The following is a 15,913-nucleotide window of genomic DNA, read 5'->3' on the forward strand; positions in this document are numbered from 1 at the left end:
TGGTTTGTTTCAGATTTCACTAATGTAAGAACTCTTTGTTTTGTGCCTTGAAAATATGTCGCTGAGATAATCACAATTGTAGCTGAACTGATACACTACACAAAGGATGCTTCTTCACCCAAGGGCAGGAAGACGCTGCCTTATCTTGGTCTGTACTGGTTTAAACTGATAAATCTGCTGTCTCATGAATTTTACCATATAAACTGTTGTACTTGTGAATAAAGTTGAGTCACTTTGGGAAGACAATCTAAAGCAGTCTCTGTTTTCTTGTTCTCCCAAGCTGCTCCCGAGCTCGTACTAACACGCTGAATGGCATGCTTGAATATTACTTGAGAATATATTTGACTGTGTTACAGACTAAGGGACATTCTCTGCTGATAGGTGAAGGTACATTCTCTGCTGATAGACGTCCACGCCTCGAAGGAAGTCGATCCACGGATTAGGCCCTGGAAACCGTTTCCTTCAATAATAATAATAATAATAATAATAATAATAATAATAATAATAATAATAATAATAATAATGCGTGTGCACGTATTATTGCTGTGTTAATGTTTGTAGCGGTCCACCTGTCCAAGTGCTGAGGGACAGCCGCCGCCCACCCTCATCCCGTTTCCGAGAGTACATATGGAGCGCCCTGGGAAGGGCAGGCCTCCATAATTGAAGATGAAGGAACTAGAAAGGCTAGCTCTCGTTTAGCTCGCATGGTCTTTGATGTAAAGCAGGTCTTTGTGTGAAGTTAAGCCCCTAAGGCACATGGACTTTGTGGATGATCCCCCCCAGATGTGGATGGAAAGATGATGCTGATTTAATCCGATGATAATGATGTGTCTTGCTCAGACACAACCCCCCACATTAAAACACGAGAAAGGGGCACACTGGAGAGAGACAAAGAGGTCCTCCACAAAGAGGCCAAAACACCGAATCTAAATTTATCGGGGTAAGTTGTAGATGTGCTTACTTATTCTTTCAGCACGAATGCTTCACTTTAAAACTAGTTCACACTGACACGCCACCAGTCCTGTCAAAACGGGAGCACTGCACCATGTGTGTATGAAGAGGAAGGATTCTAGGTTGCCCGAAGAGAGCTGCTTTTCCAGTTCACATCATCGAATGAGTGCGCTTGCCTGGAGAGGCGGGACTGTGACCCGGTTAGACGTAAAATAAGCAAAGCCGTCTCCATCCTTTCAGACTTGGGGGGGAAGTGTGCGTCTCCCACTGTAGCCAATATGTCTGACTGCAGAAGACAGTGGAACCGGGAGGATGAGCTACCTGTCTACCTAGCAGGGCCGATCACCACCGGGCCGAACCAGCGGAAGACCTATGGTATGTTCAGCTCCGTCGAGGGGGCGTTTGAGAGCAAGACCATAGACTTCGAAAACTACGCGGTGGGGAGAAAAGGTAGCCGCACCCCGAGAAGCGGGAGCCGGGAACGACTCTTAGACACCGGTGACCCCATTAGCAAGACGCCCAGCGAGGCCCGGGAGTCGTCGCTGAACGGCTCGCCCGGAGAGAGAAACGAAGCACGCAGTGGTGCTGAGGTCAGATTTTCATCGGGGACGGAAAGTCCTAATGGCAAGGTAGGACTGACAGCTTCAATCTGTGGCTTTTTGTTGACATATGTTGATAGTGCAATGGCTCCGTCGTTCCCTAACTATAATTTATTAATGAAGTGCACCAGTAAGTGCCACTAGACTTTAACCTTTGGTTAAACCTTTGGCCTACGCAGAGGATAAAATTAATTTTTACTCATAAACCACCAAAAAAAGCTATGCTGGTTTCGTTTTGGGACACCAGGAACCAGGAGTTATTTTCCTGACAAAGGCGTCAGTTTGCATAAATTATGAACTTTTTATGGTGCATTGCAGTTTGGCTATTATGGATTGCGTTAAGCTTAAATTCTCAATAAAAGGCGCAAAACGCGCGCAACAAAGCAACACATATTTTTTGCTTGCCGTGGTGCTGAATCGGACAGCGACAGACAACATGTACCCCCACCCAACCTCCACGCTGCATTGTTTATGCTTTGAAGTAAGATGTGTGTGTGTGTAGTGGGTGTGAGGGTGCTCGTGTCTTCACATACGGCCTATAGCTGTCTTTTCCCCCCCGTGTCGTGAACGTCGTCAGGCAATACGGTGGCTGTGAGTTTTTCCTCACGCGCGCGCCCACAGGAACGTCAGCTTTCTTCCACTGTGCGCGCGCCACGCAGCCTGACGCAGCCGTACGGCGGCGGATTCATCGCTCGCTTTCTGTCACACACGGAAACAAAACCCACATCACATCAGTGGAGACAAAGGGGAGCAGGAAGCCGCGCAGGGGCGCCGGAGTCGGTATAATTCGCTTCTGAGTTAACTGCCAGGGGGCAGAGCGACGGAAAGAGCATGTCTGGGTCCAAGAACAGCATCCCCCATCTGACGGTAAGCGAGCCGGCCTGCTCAGCAGCGACCAGCAGTCATGTATGCATGAATACGGATTAAATTCCTACTGAAAGTTACCTCACTTAAGGCTTTCTCATGCTGCCCCTACGAGAAACTGCACGCCAAAGAAAGGTGACAGTGCGTTGTGTTTGAGCGCGTTTTCTCGCTCCTGGTTGGATAATGTTGTATAATCTCGCTGCCTGTCAGAGAGATTAACTCGGTTGACGTGTGCGATCGAAACTGGAGTCGAGCAAGTGACAATTGCTTGCTTAAAAGCAACGAAATGTGAAGCTAGATTTTAACAAACGACGTGCATCCTTTTCAGTCTGTGTTCAAGCGTGGATTTTACACATTTGGCACGTCTGTTATTTGAGAATTATCCAGTGTCTAATGGATCTTAAGCCTAGAGTTACACATTGAATTTGAAGGTTAAGACACAAATAATGTCTGCATATTCTTCCCCCCTTTTGCCTTCTCATTAGTCAAAGACGTTGATTTTTCGGCAAGCCGTCAGCTGTCGTCATGCCAAACTCTGCTTGATCACTGGTTACCATGGAGACGTAACATCTTCCTAATGCTGTTGCCAGGCACCATCCGTAGTAGTAGAAGGTGTGGACACGTGGTGGTCTCACAAAAAACGTGCTGGTTTCAACACCCTGTTTGTGAATGTTCAGTATTTGATTGCATAATTGAAATAACAGAAAGATACTTTTTTTTGGCGCCCCATTCAGGTACAGCTCTTGTGTGGCCATGCATTTCTGTCCACACTACACCACATCATGTTATATTGCTATAAAGCCATGGATTACATAACTGATTGTGCAATATATCAAAATGTCAGGACTAAGTTCAACCTCTCCCTCCCTGATCTCCCTTTCTGTGCTTTTCCCCTGCAGAGTGAAAGGCTGCTGATCAAAGGAGGGCGAGTTGTTAATGATGACCAGTCTTTCTATGCAGATGTCTACATTGAAGACGGGCTCATCAAGTGCGTATTTGGGGACATTGTATGAGCGTGTTGTTTTAAGCACTGCACAGGCTGTTTTCTACATTTCTTTGCTCTTTCTTTCTTTTTGTGTTCTTTTCCATCTTCTCAACCCTTTTGCATTCCCATGTGTATTTTGCCATGACAAATCTTTTCCATAATCTTCACACCTCCATAATTTGGCTTCCTTTTCCCTTTCATCAATTCATCTGTTTTTGCACATCTTATCCTGGGTAGGCAGGTGGGGGAGAACCTGGTTGTCCCTGAGGGAGTCAAGGTGATCGAGGCCAATGGCCGCATGGTGATACCAGGTGGAATAGATGTTAACACCTGCCTGATGAAGTCCTATCTGGGCACACAGCCTGTTGATGACTTCTTTCAGGGCACCAAGGCTGCACTTGCTGGGGGCACCACTATGATCAGTGAGTGTGAATGCTTAGACTTAGTCAGCAAGTGTCAGCTACAGTATAGCACATACCATATCTACATTTGTCTTTAAGTGTTTCAAAATACTGATTACGCTCTTTCTTTTTTCTATGCCTTGTGCCCTTCCTAATTTTCAGTTGACCATGTAGCCCCTCAGCCTGGTGACAGTTTGCTGGAGGCGTTTGAGCGCTGGCAGGAGGCCGCAGACAAGAAAGCCTGCTGTGATTACTCTCTGCACGTAGACATCCCCCAGTGGAATGAAAATGTTAAAGATGAGTTGGAGCTTCTGGTGCAGGACAAAGGTACGTCCATTTTTAATTATTTTATGATATTTTAGAGATGTGGCCTTTCTTGCAGTTCTTGTTTCAATCCCTAGTTTGGGCACATTTCACAAGAACAATAGGGACAGATTTAGAAACAATTTGGCTAAAGTGCTGAATCCTCTTAGAGTCAAGACACTATAGAGAGCCATTGTTCTCACTGCTGTCATTGTGGCCATGTGCAAATTTCACTTGTAATCTGTTTGAGTAGAAAAATTAGCATTTTCTTCTGGGGCAGCTTTAAAAGTCACCATACGAGATAAACCAGCTGCTTGTGTGTCCAGCTTCCTTCTAGGAGTTGTATTATTTGGCTAGACACAAACACGCACTGCTTCCCATTCCTACTCACTCACAGTTTGTCTTTATTATCCACGCTCCTGAGTATTTACTTTCTCATTATGAAGCCGTTCATTGTTTCTTCTGTTGCCAGGTATCAACTCCTTTCAAGTATACATGGCTTATAAGGATGTGTACCAGATGACCGATTCAGAGGTATGTTTTATACTCATAAATTCCACGAATCTGTACTGTACGAATCTTCTGGCTTCTGTTTTTAACAGTAGAAATCTGAAAATTGGTGTTCTTGTCTTTTAGCTGTATGAGGCATTCTCATTTCTGAAGCAGCTGGGTGCTGTGGTGTTAGTTCACGCTGAAAATGGTGATCTTATTGCTCAGGTAAGTGCTACTGCCTGCTGAAAAAGGATATCTTATTATGTAGGTAAGTGCTGCTGCCTTTTTTTTTGCTCTCTCCAGCATGCACCACAGCTTAGAGATATTCTTGTTACATAATGCTGCATCTCTCAGAAAGAGAAAGCAAGGATTAATACGCCTGCAACTGCAGCTGCAGTTGAGAATGACATGTTTATCTTAGGCCACCATTAAAGTTGACCATTATTATTCTAATGAGGATGATGATTATGTAATGGTGATTAAGTTGGTGAGGGTGAAGGTGCTGATATAGCTAGCAGAAGTGATGGCAAGTATTAGTTGTGGTCATGGAAATGATGGCCCAGATTAATGAGACAATTATGGCAAAAACTTTGATGTATGTGAAGATGAATCAGGGTAATGGAAGATAATTGCAGTGCTGATGAATGATCATGACACGCTTGTTAAACTAACTGTAAGAGAAATAGGGAGATAGGTGATGAAAATTCATATCAACCCCATAGAGAACAAACAAACACTAAAAAGGGAGCAGGGTGGGGATCTGGTTGTCATCCAGGTTTTCAGAGAAACTGAAATGTGCTTAATCTTCCAGCTGTGCGCTGGCTTTCGAAGATTACACTGCATATTTATTTTAGCTTGACAGGCCAAAAGATTTGTTATTTCTAATTCCTGAAATCTCATCAGAGGCATTCAAACATGGCTGTACAGTTACTGTATGTACAGCTGTCAGTGATTGCATTGCATGTGAAGATAATTCTGACATTCTTTTGTTATTCTTATAAATTTTTTTTTTTTTGCAGGAACAGCAAAAAATACTTGGAATGGGAATTACTGGCCCAGAAGGCCATCCTCTTAGTCGTCCCGAAGAGGTGATTTTTTTTCCCCCATAGCTTCACTGTTAATCAATTCACCTGCCACTGTATAGGTTCTTGGCTCTAGTTTATTCCCTTCCTGTGCAGTTGGAGGCTGAGGCGGTGTTCCGTGCCATCACTCTTGGCAATCGTGTGAACTGTCCTGTTTACATCACAAAGGTGATGAGCAAGAGTGCAGCTGACACTATCACCCAGGCCCGGAGGAAAGGTAGTTCTTAATCATATAATGTCCTTTTCTGTCTTTATTAAGGATGAAATTAACCATTCTACTATTCTTCTCAGGTTCGGTGGTTTTCGGAGAGCCAATTACAGCTAGCCTGGCCACTGATGGTTCGCACTACTGGAGCAAAAACTGGGCCAAGGCTGCTGCCTACGTGACCTCTCCACCTTTAAGTCCTGACCAGACAACCCCGGACCATCTTCACACCCTGCTGGCCTGGTACGTCTCACTTTTTCTTTTTAAACAGTGAATGGATATTGCTAAAAACTGTAGTAATTTAATTTATAGAAGACTCCAGAGTTTTACAACAAGTAGTTTGTATGAAGTCTGAGAAAATGTGCAGTGTCAAGAGTGTTTCATAAACCCTAAAACAGGCAAAAACTTTTAGTATTTATGTAAAGGCAGACAAAAGCTTAATTTAGCTACAGTATGACCTCTGCTCAATGTGAAATGCAAATAGGATCGAAGACACAAAAGGAGACTCTTACGTTTTACCCCTACACACTCTTTGGTATTCATGCCACAAACAGCTGCTAGTGTTATGCAGAATTTTAGATCAAACTTCAGTGAAACAGAAGAACAGATGGAGAGAAGGTGAAGGTGTGAGGAGAGGCAGAAGAGAAGAGAGACTTAATTACAGACTAAGGACTACATAATCATTTGGAAGCCACTTTACTGTATATTCAGTCAAGCACACGATAATGGTTGGTTAACTTGTACCTATGCATAAGTGCAAGTCAAGGCCAAACTCACCTCAGGTATTACCTCAGACACAGTACTCGCACCCGTCACACATATCACACACACACAATGCGGAGAACTTCCAGCTGCACATTTTAAAATGCCCCCGATTCCACAAATAGCACTGAAACCTCTATTATCTGTTGCCTTGGCTACCGAGTGCCTCCCTCCTCCTTCTCCTCCTCCTCTATCTTCCTCTGTTTCTCCACCCTTCGTCTGAAGCTCCTACTTCTCAAGGCGGGTCCATGCTGTCAAGCCGGTGGTGTGATACTGCTGTTTTCTTTGAGCCACTCCTGAAACAACGGGGTGTATCCTTAGGTTCTTTTCGGAGACATGAACACAAGAACAGCTTTTTTTTCCTCCTCAGATTTCAGTGAAGCCCATTATTTACATAATAAGCACTTTCTTGGCATTAAGGTGACGATCCCACAGCTCACTAACACGGAGTAATCACTGTAATTAACAAATAAATTAAAGGTCTTATAACTGAACCGTGACAATCACAATTCTTTATCAGCCGGATTCAGCCTTATTTATTCAGAGCTAAAGCGAGCATAAGTCTTGTTGGCTTTCTTTAATGATGCAGACCAGACTGAGCATTAATCTAGTTAATGTTTAAAGGACTGATACTGCAGCTGTGTTGCACCATTCTCTGTAGTTCAGTTGGCTGTTTTTCTGCAATAGGCCACTGCATGACTTGACATACTTTACCTTACATGCTCAGTGAGGACACCTGGTGGCTAGTGGTTAAAAAATAACTTCTCTGTATGTGTCTTCTTCATTCTGTCTTTTTTTTTTTAACGTAAACATTTTTATTTTATTGATTTGTTGCTATTTCTACAGACTGAGCTCTCTGAGGGGTTTAAAACTTTTAGCAATTTGTCAGGGAACCTTTTAACATTAGACAAGTCAATGACTGCATCCTTAAGTGTTTGCTGATGATTTCACTTCATTTTGTTGCCTTGATACAGTGGGGACCTCCAGGTGGTGGGCAGTTCTCACTGCGCTTACAGCACCTCCCAGAAAGCTATTGGTAAAGATGACTTCACCTTGATCCCCGAAGGAATCAACGGCGTCGAGGAGAGAATGGGCTTTGTCTGGGAAAAGGCAGTGGTGAGCAATGAGGGCATGTTTTCGTTGTTTCTTTTGTGTAGGTGTGAGGTTTTTGTGTAGCACTCTAAACATCCACTTCTTTTTCCCTTAGGCCATGGGGAAGATGGATGAAAACCAGTTTGTGGCAGTCACATCCACCAACGCTGCTAAAATCTTCAATCTGTACCCACGTAAGGGTCGGATAGCTGCGGGCTCTGATGCAGACATTGTCATCTGGGACCCTGACAGCGTCAAAACCATCACTGCCAAACTCCAGCAGTCGGTGAGGACAAAAAGAAAAGAAAGATGATGAGGGAAAAGAGAGGGTGGGTAAATCGGAGAGAGGGAGAAGAACTAATAAAATAAGGGGGGAGGTCTAGACAGAGGCTGCACAACAGAAGGTTTCATGGGAGACTGCAGAGTGTAAAATAGGATAAGAACCATGTGGAAGATCACAGGAGGGGAACAGAAACCTGAATAATAAGTCAAGTCTAGCTTTATTTTACTCAGTATATATCATATATGTGTGCTAGAACCAAAATAGTAAGCCTCAATGTTTTAAAAGTTTTTTCCTAAATTAATTAAAATAATATTTCGTAAAGGCAGATGAGACAGAGTTTACACATGAATAGCTGTTCATTCTTATTGTGTTCGGGTCTGAGCAAATGTGCGGTCAAATGTGCATTTTGTACATTTCTCTCTCAAAATCAGAGATGGCAAGTGAAATTTCGTATTGTGAAACCGACACCGAGTCTACTGAAAATGACACGGAACAATAACCATGCTCCCGAGTTCACGCTGTGGACCGTGGATTATCAGGACATTGTTGTTTTAATCCTTTAAGCATCACAGATGAAGCCTTTTCACCTTTTTCAACAGCAGCAGCTATCACACAGACAGCTGTGTCTGTGTGAAGGATAAGACAAAATCTATCTGCAAAACAAAATGAGCTATAGGCAAATGGTAAAACAAAATTGCTTTCAAAAATGTAACTCAATACACAGTAGTTCATTTATTGGTCTGTTCTGCCACTCCCAAAGACCCTAATCCAGACTGAAGCCAGATTTAAATTATAATCTCCCTTCACCCCTCACCCATTTTGTTATATCTCCGCCCATCCCCCTGAATTTATACAGTCACCCCCCGTATCCCCTTGCCCCCCACTTATTTATCCCCCATCTTCTCATATGCTGCATTTTGCTGCATCTATTAAACCCTATGATAAAAAACAAGCTTGCCCTGACTGCATAGAGAGGCTAAACACTGTACAGTATTTGGAAAAATCAAATAATCCTCTGTTTTCTGTACTTCTTTGTCTCATATTTTCTCTCTGCACAGGCTGCAGAATACAACATCTTCGAGGGTCTGGAATGTCGCGGAGGTCCAGTGCTGGTGCTGATTCAAGGCCAGGTGGTGTATGAAGAAGGAAAGCTGCATGCTCAGCAGGGCACCGGTCGATTTATTCCACGCAAACCCTTCCCAGATTATGCTTACCAGCGTGTAAAGTTCAGGAATGAGGTAGAGTATTTAGAAGATTTTAAAAATACTTAAAAAACAGTGTTATAAATGTCACATTGAAAAATTTCATTGAAAGATTAATTGGATAGTAGATGTTTGAGGATTTCTTTTCCTTATCTTGCTGCAAGTCCTCATAAAAAGGTAAAAATTTAAATATGCCCCCAAAATGAGGCAAATAAAGATTTGAAGAAGACTCTGTAAATTAAATAATTGTACAACCTAACCTTGGTTGGAGGAATTTGGGATGTTTATTTTTACCTTTTGTACAGATTATTATGTTATGATAATGAAAAAGAAAAAAACAAAACAAAACAGGAGCTGAATTGATTAGAAACATGATCATTATTCTCTCTTTTTTCACCAGTAGGTGATTCAGGCAAAATACAAATGAGCCAATTAGTCCCGCATTATGGAGACTAATGTGCTGCAGGCCATTCGCTTCTAAAGAATGAATAATAGGTTGGCTTGTTTGTGTCTCTGTCTGTTTTCTGCCCAGGTAAAGCGTAAGCAGGGTGTAACTCGGGGGATATATGATGGCCCTGTATATGATGTTGCTCCGACTCCCAAATACATTACTCCTTCACCGTCAGCCAAAACCTCTCCCACCTCTCACCAGCCACCACCAATACGTAATCTTCACCAGTCCAACTTCAGCCTTTCAGGTAAGAAAAGTAATATATTTTCAAACAGAATGTACTCTAAATACACAGTTATGCAAAATTGATTTCTTTTGCAATTAGAGCCATCTAATATATAAATTTTGTCCTCATTTTAGGTGCACAGATTGATGACAATATCCCACGTCGCTCTGGCCACCGCATTGTAGCACCCCCGGGTGGTCGCTCCAACATCACCAGCCTTGGCTGAATACTTGAATACATATGAAGCACGGCTGGTGCGACGCTTCACCTACTGAGTGTGTGCGAGTGTATGTGTACGACTGAATGAATACCTTTGCATTTTTTTGGCATAACGTGACCGTTTCTGTTATATCGGTTTGTCATGGTCACTCAGAACAAAAAAAGCACATTTCTACTTCTAATCCAAAAAAGGTGTGTGAGTTACAATCAGCTAAATAATTCAAATCAATAAAAAGTCACGTTCCAGGCACACACACACAAACACACACACACACACACACACACACACACACACACACACACACACACACACACACACACACACACACAGATTCAGTGTTGGACCCCCTCCAACCAACCCGTCGCCCAAGTGTTATGTCATAAACTTATTTCCTGTGAGCATGACTTCCTTCTTATTCTTCCTCACCTCCCACATCTTACCGTGTGGGTCTGACATGGTGCTCCTTTCCACCCACATGGTGGACGGCTCAAGAATTGTCAGATTTTTTTCTGCATCTGGTTCTAATATCTTGGCAATATTTGTTTCATTGTGGCTCAAGCGGATCAGTTACACTGCATGGACGCGTCTTTAGATGTTACACTACTTGTGGTTTATTGTTGCAATGGAGGAACACTTTAAAATGAACTCAAAGCACATTTGTATTCAACAGCACAAGCATATTCTTATATTGGTGTATGTATGGTTTGAAAACCCTAACGACATCCACTGTGGGCAGAGGCAGTTGTTACCTAGTTAAAAACATATTCATGCAATTTAAATTACTGTAAATTTTGAAAGGAATGCATTTTTTTCTCCACCACCAGATACTATATGCAAATGTGTCAGTACTCTCTTACACTCTGTGTGAAAGTAGATAAGCAGTCAAAGTGAAAACAGAAACAAGTGAACTAAATTAAGTTCTAGATTGATGTACCTACATAATGTAGACTTCTCAGTGTGCGTGCTTAGTTTGCTGCCAATCACTCCCACCAGAATAAGAACTTTGTTGTAATGACATGCTAAACTCACTGCAGAAAAAGAACTTCTGAACAGGTTTTTTTATTTTTATTTTTTAAATCTTTTATTGTTTCAGTTATTTATTTCTGGGCATTTTCCTCATTATAGTACATTTAGTGTTTCTCTGTTTTGTTTACTCTTGTCTGTTGTCACCAATAAAACCACTTAATAAAGACTGGACTGTTGTCAAAAATGATGGTAAGACAAACACACTGTGAGTTATTAGTAATATCATTTGTTATTCTGATCGTAATCAAAATTCAGATGATTGAATATAATTTTTCACGATCTGTCTCTGTCTTTTCTAAATTTAGAATTACTGAATGCATTTTCTCAGGTTAAATCAAAGGCCTTATTTATTGTAATACACCTTGAAAGGAAACTTTAGAACAGCCAGTTTTGATAGGTTGTAATGGTTACAAACTAAAGCACAATTATAATTCTTTCACTTTATTGTATTTTGTTTAAGATTGGAGATAAATTTCCTTTTATAGAGGCTCAGTTAAATACTGTGTTATGCATATAAAAATAATCTAATAATCTTCAGAGTCACTGTTATACAGGAAAGTCGCTGCCAACATAAACTGCATGTAGTTAATCAGAAAGATTTAGGTAACGTTGCTGTTAAAAGCATTAGATACAATCCCCCCCAAAAAGGTTTACACATGCAAAAGGTTGAAAAACTGATTTATAAATATAATTATATAATTTATTATTACAATTTATAAATCACAGTAGAAAAAGTTGCTAAACTGAAAAGAAATGAGTACAGGAATGAGAACACTACATTTTTTATAGATCAAGACTGAATGAAAACCAATCTGATGCAGGACTAACATGGAGAGACAAACAACCATTCACATGGAAATTTAGATACACCGATTAACCCAACCCCACTAACTGCATGTGTTTGGATTGTGCAAAGAAGTACCTGGAGAGAACCCACGCAGACACGGGGAGAACATGCAAACTCCACACAGAAAGACCCCGGCCAGTTGGCAGAGTCGAACTCAGGGCCCTCTTGCTGTGAACCAACAGTGCTAACCTTTTTAGCATATTGTGAAATTTGGCACATTACAAAAACGTTTGGTATAACAGGATGTAGTAGAAAGAATCTAAAAAAGTCTGATTTAGGTTTCTTTTTTCAAAATTTAGAGAAGCTGTATTTTAACATTGGATTTCTTCTGTATCTGTGTGCAATATGGAAAAGGTCAGCAGAGGGCGTTCTGGATGTTTTTTTGTCAGTACACATGGCTCTTGCTGCTTTACAGCCTATCCAGCTTACAGTCAATAGTGACAGCAGGCACACAGTGGGGTTCCATGTCTGACGAAAAAGCCTTTCATGTCTATGATGGCAGAATGTTGGGTTGTGCTGGAAAGCTGTGCTACTTCAGAGTAGTCTGAGTAAAAGTGTATTTCTAAAAGATGTCCTTTCACTTTATGATGGAGTAGATCAGTACCAATGAGGTTTTTTAGCAGTATTTTTATGCACATCTGAGGCATAATTTCCCAGAGTTAATTTAAGTGTATCCTTAACTGTCATCCCACTAACTGGGCTCTATGAAGCCCCAGGAGTTATATTTTTGTTATATCTCTTTTTTCAATCTTTCAGGTATTTTATGATTTTGTCAGTTAATGTGTTTCTAATGATGCCACATCATTGCTTTCTATTTCTGCTTTGATTAGTGTTTTTTTTTTTTTTTAAATACAGATGTTTTAAAAAGAACCCAATTCTGCCGTTGCAGTTTTAGCAAACTGATTTATTCAGTTATTGTTTGTCCTAAGTTAAAGTATCACATAATATCAAGGGAGGCAGGGGTACCTGTCATGTGTCAACTTAGATGCTATTACTGCATTCATCATCTTGATGGGGAACTTCCCAGACTGGAAGTCATCAGAACATTGGAGACATTGCCAGATCTACTTGAGACAGATAGATGCCCTGGTTATGCCACACATGAAAAGGACAGCTGATGCTGTTATATTGCAAGCCACAATCCCTCCTGGGAGTGAAGAAAATTCCATCTGCCGATGTGACTGTCCAATATTTGGCTGGACAATCTACTTGACAAAGGTGTCACCTTTATCTGACGGAAGAGTGGAGTGCCCAGAACGAGGTGCTGTCCCGAGTGGAGGAGTTTAAGTACCTCGGTGTTTGTTCACGGGTGAAAGCAGAGTGAAGCAGGAGATTGACAGACAGACTGGTACAGTCTTGGCAGTGATGTGGATGCTACACCAGTCTGCTGTGGTGAAAAGAGAGCTGAGAGAATCAGTCAATTTGACGGCTAATGTGACCATACCGTCCCATATGGTCAGGAGCTCTGTGTAGTGACTGAAAGAATAAGATCACAGATGCAAGCATCTGTGATGAGTTTCCTATGAAGGGGGTCTGTGTGCAGCCTTAGAGATATTCATTTGGATGCCGCTACTCCTTCACATAGAAAGGCACCAATTGAGGTAGTTTGGGTGACTGACTGGGATGCCCTGTCTGTGCCTTCAAGGTGAGGTGTTTTGGACATGTAAAGAAGGCCCCAGGGCAGACAGAGGACATGGTGGAGAGGTTATGTCTCTGGGCTGGCTGGTTTTTGTGTTATTTCAAGTATTTTATATCAGTTTCATCACAAAAATACAACACAAATAATGTTTACTTTATATCAAAATCAAAATATTGTTAAATAAGCTGTTAAATAACAATTTGCATTGTATTTGGAATAAAGTTACAAGTTGAATCAAAGAAAGCTATTGATTTTAATTTTTTACAAAATATGTAAATTAATTGTAAGTTTAAAAAAATAATAATAATGAAAATCATTTTTTTCTTAAGATTATATTAATTATGTAACTAATAATGCATTAAGTAGAAATAAGGTTTGTTTCTGCCACCAAGGAGGTTACATTTTTTGGTAGTGTCTGTAAACATGATATTTCAAGCATGGGGTCAACAATCCATTAAAATTTACCTCACATACGCCGAGGTCAGCTTATAAAAAAGCCTTATAACATAGAAACTATAATTTTTACAAGTGTGGTCTAACATATAGTATAAAGGTGATTGAGATTGAGAACCTTCACAGAGATATGGCATAGAGATTCAACATATCATGTAAAATTTGACCTCTAACCTCTCCTTCAAACTCGATTGATCTGAAGGACAAAGTGATAATAATGCTAAATATCTACTAAAAACTATGTTACTTAAGATATAGAGACTGATCTACAACGCTAAATATCTTGTTTCTTTGGACCTCTGATCTCATCTTATAAGGTTAAACTTTCACAAAGTGTCTTTTATCTTTAAAGCTGTACTTAAAAGTCTACTGCCTTTGTTTGTATTGGCAACATTTAGAAAACAGTACTGGTATATGGGGATTTTGAATATCATGTTATAGTTTGTATCCAAATATCATGTCACATTTGACCTCTCATCATATTTCTCCATATTTCTCCATTTTACATTTACAAATTACCTGTTATCGATTAGCTACTCCCATATAATGGTTGTATAATCAAAGTAAACATCCTTCATATATAGTCATTGATTAATTGTTGTTTAATAAAGATGATTTATTATTATTACCTTCAAGTAAAAGGTGCATGTGATTAAACAGTATGATGATCCTATTTCTAACAAGATGGAGCACTGTTTAAAAAACAAACAAAAACAGAACTCTGACTCTGAATAACTTTACATTTAATTAAAAGTAGAACAAAGGTAACATATCAAATATGCAAACTATCAGTGTTTGTTGTTTGTAAAACAAATATCTAGTACTGTTTAAAAGTCTCAAGCTGCTGCTCATTTCTTTATGTTTTGCTGGGTAAATGGGAAATAGGTGCAAGGATTAAGTGAAATAGATAGACGGACATATAGTGTATATGGTAAAAACATAGCTTGTAAAATTTTAATGAGCCTGAAAGTTAATATTTGGTATGACTGCCTTTATTCTTCAACAAAGAATAAACTCTGTTAGGCAAGCTGCCTTGTAATTTTTTTTATATAGTCTTCAGGAATAGTTCTCCAGGCTATCTGAAGAAGATCCAAGGCTCTTCTTTGGATGTTGTTCTGTTCTCTGTCAAGACGAACCCACATAGCTTCAATAATGCTGAGGTCCGGGCTCTGGGGAAACCAATCCATGACTGATAGTGTTCTGCTGGCATACCTCACTCTTTTCTTCCTTCTTCCCTTCCTTAAGAACTGCTTCTTGACAGCCATCACTTCCAGTGAACAATTTCGGATGAGCTTTTGGTGAATAGAATACGGGTCAGATGCATGTCTCAGATCCTGTCTCAGGTCTTTCAGGAACTGTCCCCCGGTTTCTTAAGGACATAACTTTCAGATATGTTAGATGTTATTTAGGTCTGCACGCTTCCTCTTTTACCTTCAACTTGAATATTTTCCTAAAACTTTTTAAGCACACACTGCATTTCAAATGAAAGAAGGGATGGCTAAAGAACATATAAATGCTATATTTAAAATTTCACCACAGCATCACATTTCAAAAAGTTGTGACAGGCGGCATTTTTATCATTGTATTGCATCCCCTATTACCTCTTCTTTTAAAAGTGCCCACTTAGTATTGGGGAACATAGAGCAATTAGCTTTGGAAGAGCGATCTTTTCAAATGCCTGTTTAGGATTTCAGCTGCTCAACAGTTTGGGGGCCTCATTTGTTGTTTTTCATTTCATAATGTGCCAAATGTTTTCAAAGGGTGACATGTCTGGACTTCAGGCAGGGTGGATTTTCATCTGGACTCCTTTAATATTGTGCCATGCATGCT

General features: G+C 40.6%; 1 protein-coding gene across 2 annotated transcripts; it reads left to right on the forward strand.

Moving 5' to 3' along the window:
* The first annotated feature begins 202 nt into the window (after window positions 1-202).
* Window positions 203-11,328, forward strand: crmp1 (collapsin response mediator protein 1). Of its 2 annotated transcripts, none has more exons than XM_086295895.1 (14): window positions 203-1,580; window positions 3,314-3,402; window positions 3,637-3,821; window positions 3,963-4,127; window positions 4,576-4,637; window positions 4,740-4,820; window positions 5,615-5,683; window positions 5,774-5,894; window positions 5,969-6,125; window positions 7,619-7,760; window positions 7,852-8,022; window positions 9,078-9,257; window positions 9,754-9,919; window positions 10,033-11,328. In XM_086295895.1, exons 1-14 carry the CDS (start codon window positions 1,230-1,232, stop codon window positions 10,122-10,124), a joined length of 2,031 nt encoding a protein of 676 aa, XP_086152021.1. In that variant the 5' UTR covers window positions 203-1,229; the 3' UTR covers window positions 10,125-11,328. The 2 variants fall into 2 exon arrangements, with proteins under 2 accessions (XP_086152021.1, XP_086152022.1); XM_086295896.1 differs by lacking the exon at window positions 203-1,580 and adding an exon at window positions 1,590-2,417.
* Window positions 11,329-15,913: the final 4,585 nt, after the last annotated feature.

The sequence above is a fragment of the Aulonocara sp. 'chitande type north' Nkhata Bay genome, linkage group LG6 (genome assembly GCF_057382095.1).
Source record: "Aulonocara sp. 'chitande type north' Nkhata Bay isolate Kocher_YH1m ecotype deep benthic linkage group LG6, A_spYH_male_GT1.1, whole genome shotgun sequence".
NCBI classification, from domain to species: Eukaryota; Metazoa; Chordata; class Actinopteri; order Cichliformes; family Cichlidae; genus Aulonocara; species Aulonocara sp. 'chitande type north' Nkhata Bay.

Coding starts and splice junctions, on each gene's coding strand:
- crmp1 (XM_086295895.1), top strand. CDS start 1,230: ATGTCTGACTGCAGAAGACAGTGGAACCGGGAGGATGAGCTACCTGTC. Junction 7,761..7,851: donor TTGTCTGGGAAAAGGCAGTG/GTGAGCAATGAG, acceptor TTTTTCCCTTAG/GCCATGGGGAAGATGGATGA. Junction 9,920..10,032: donor GTCCAACTTCAGCCTTTCAG/GTAAGAAAAGTA, acceptor TCCTCATTTTAG/GTGCACAGATTGATGACAAT.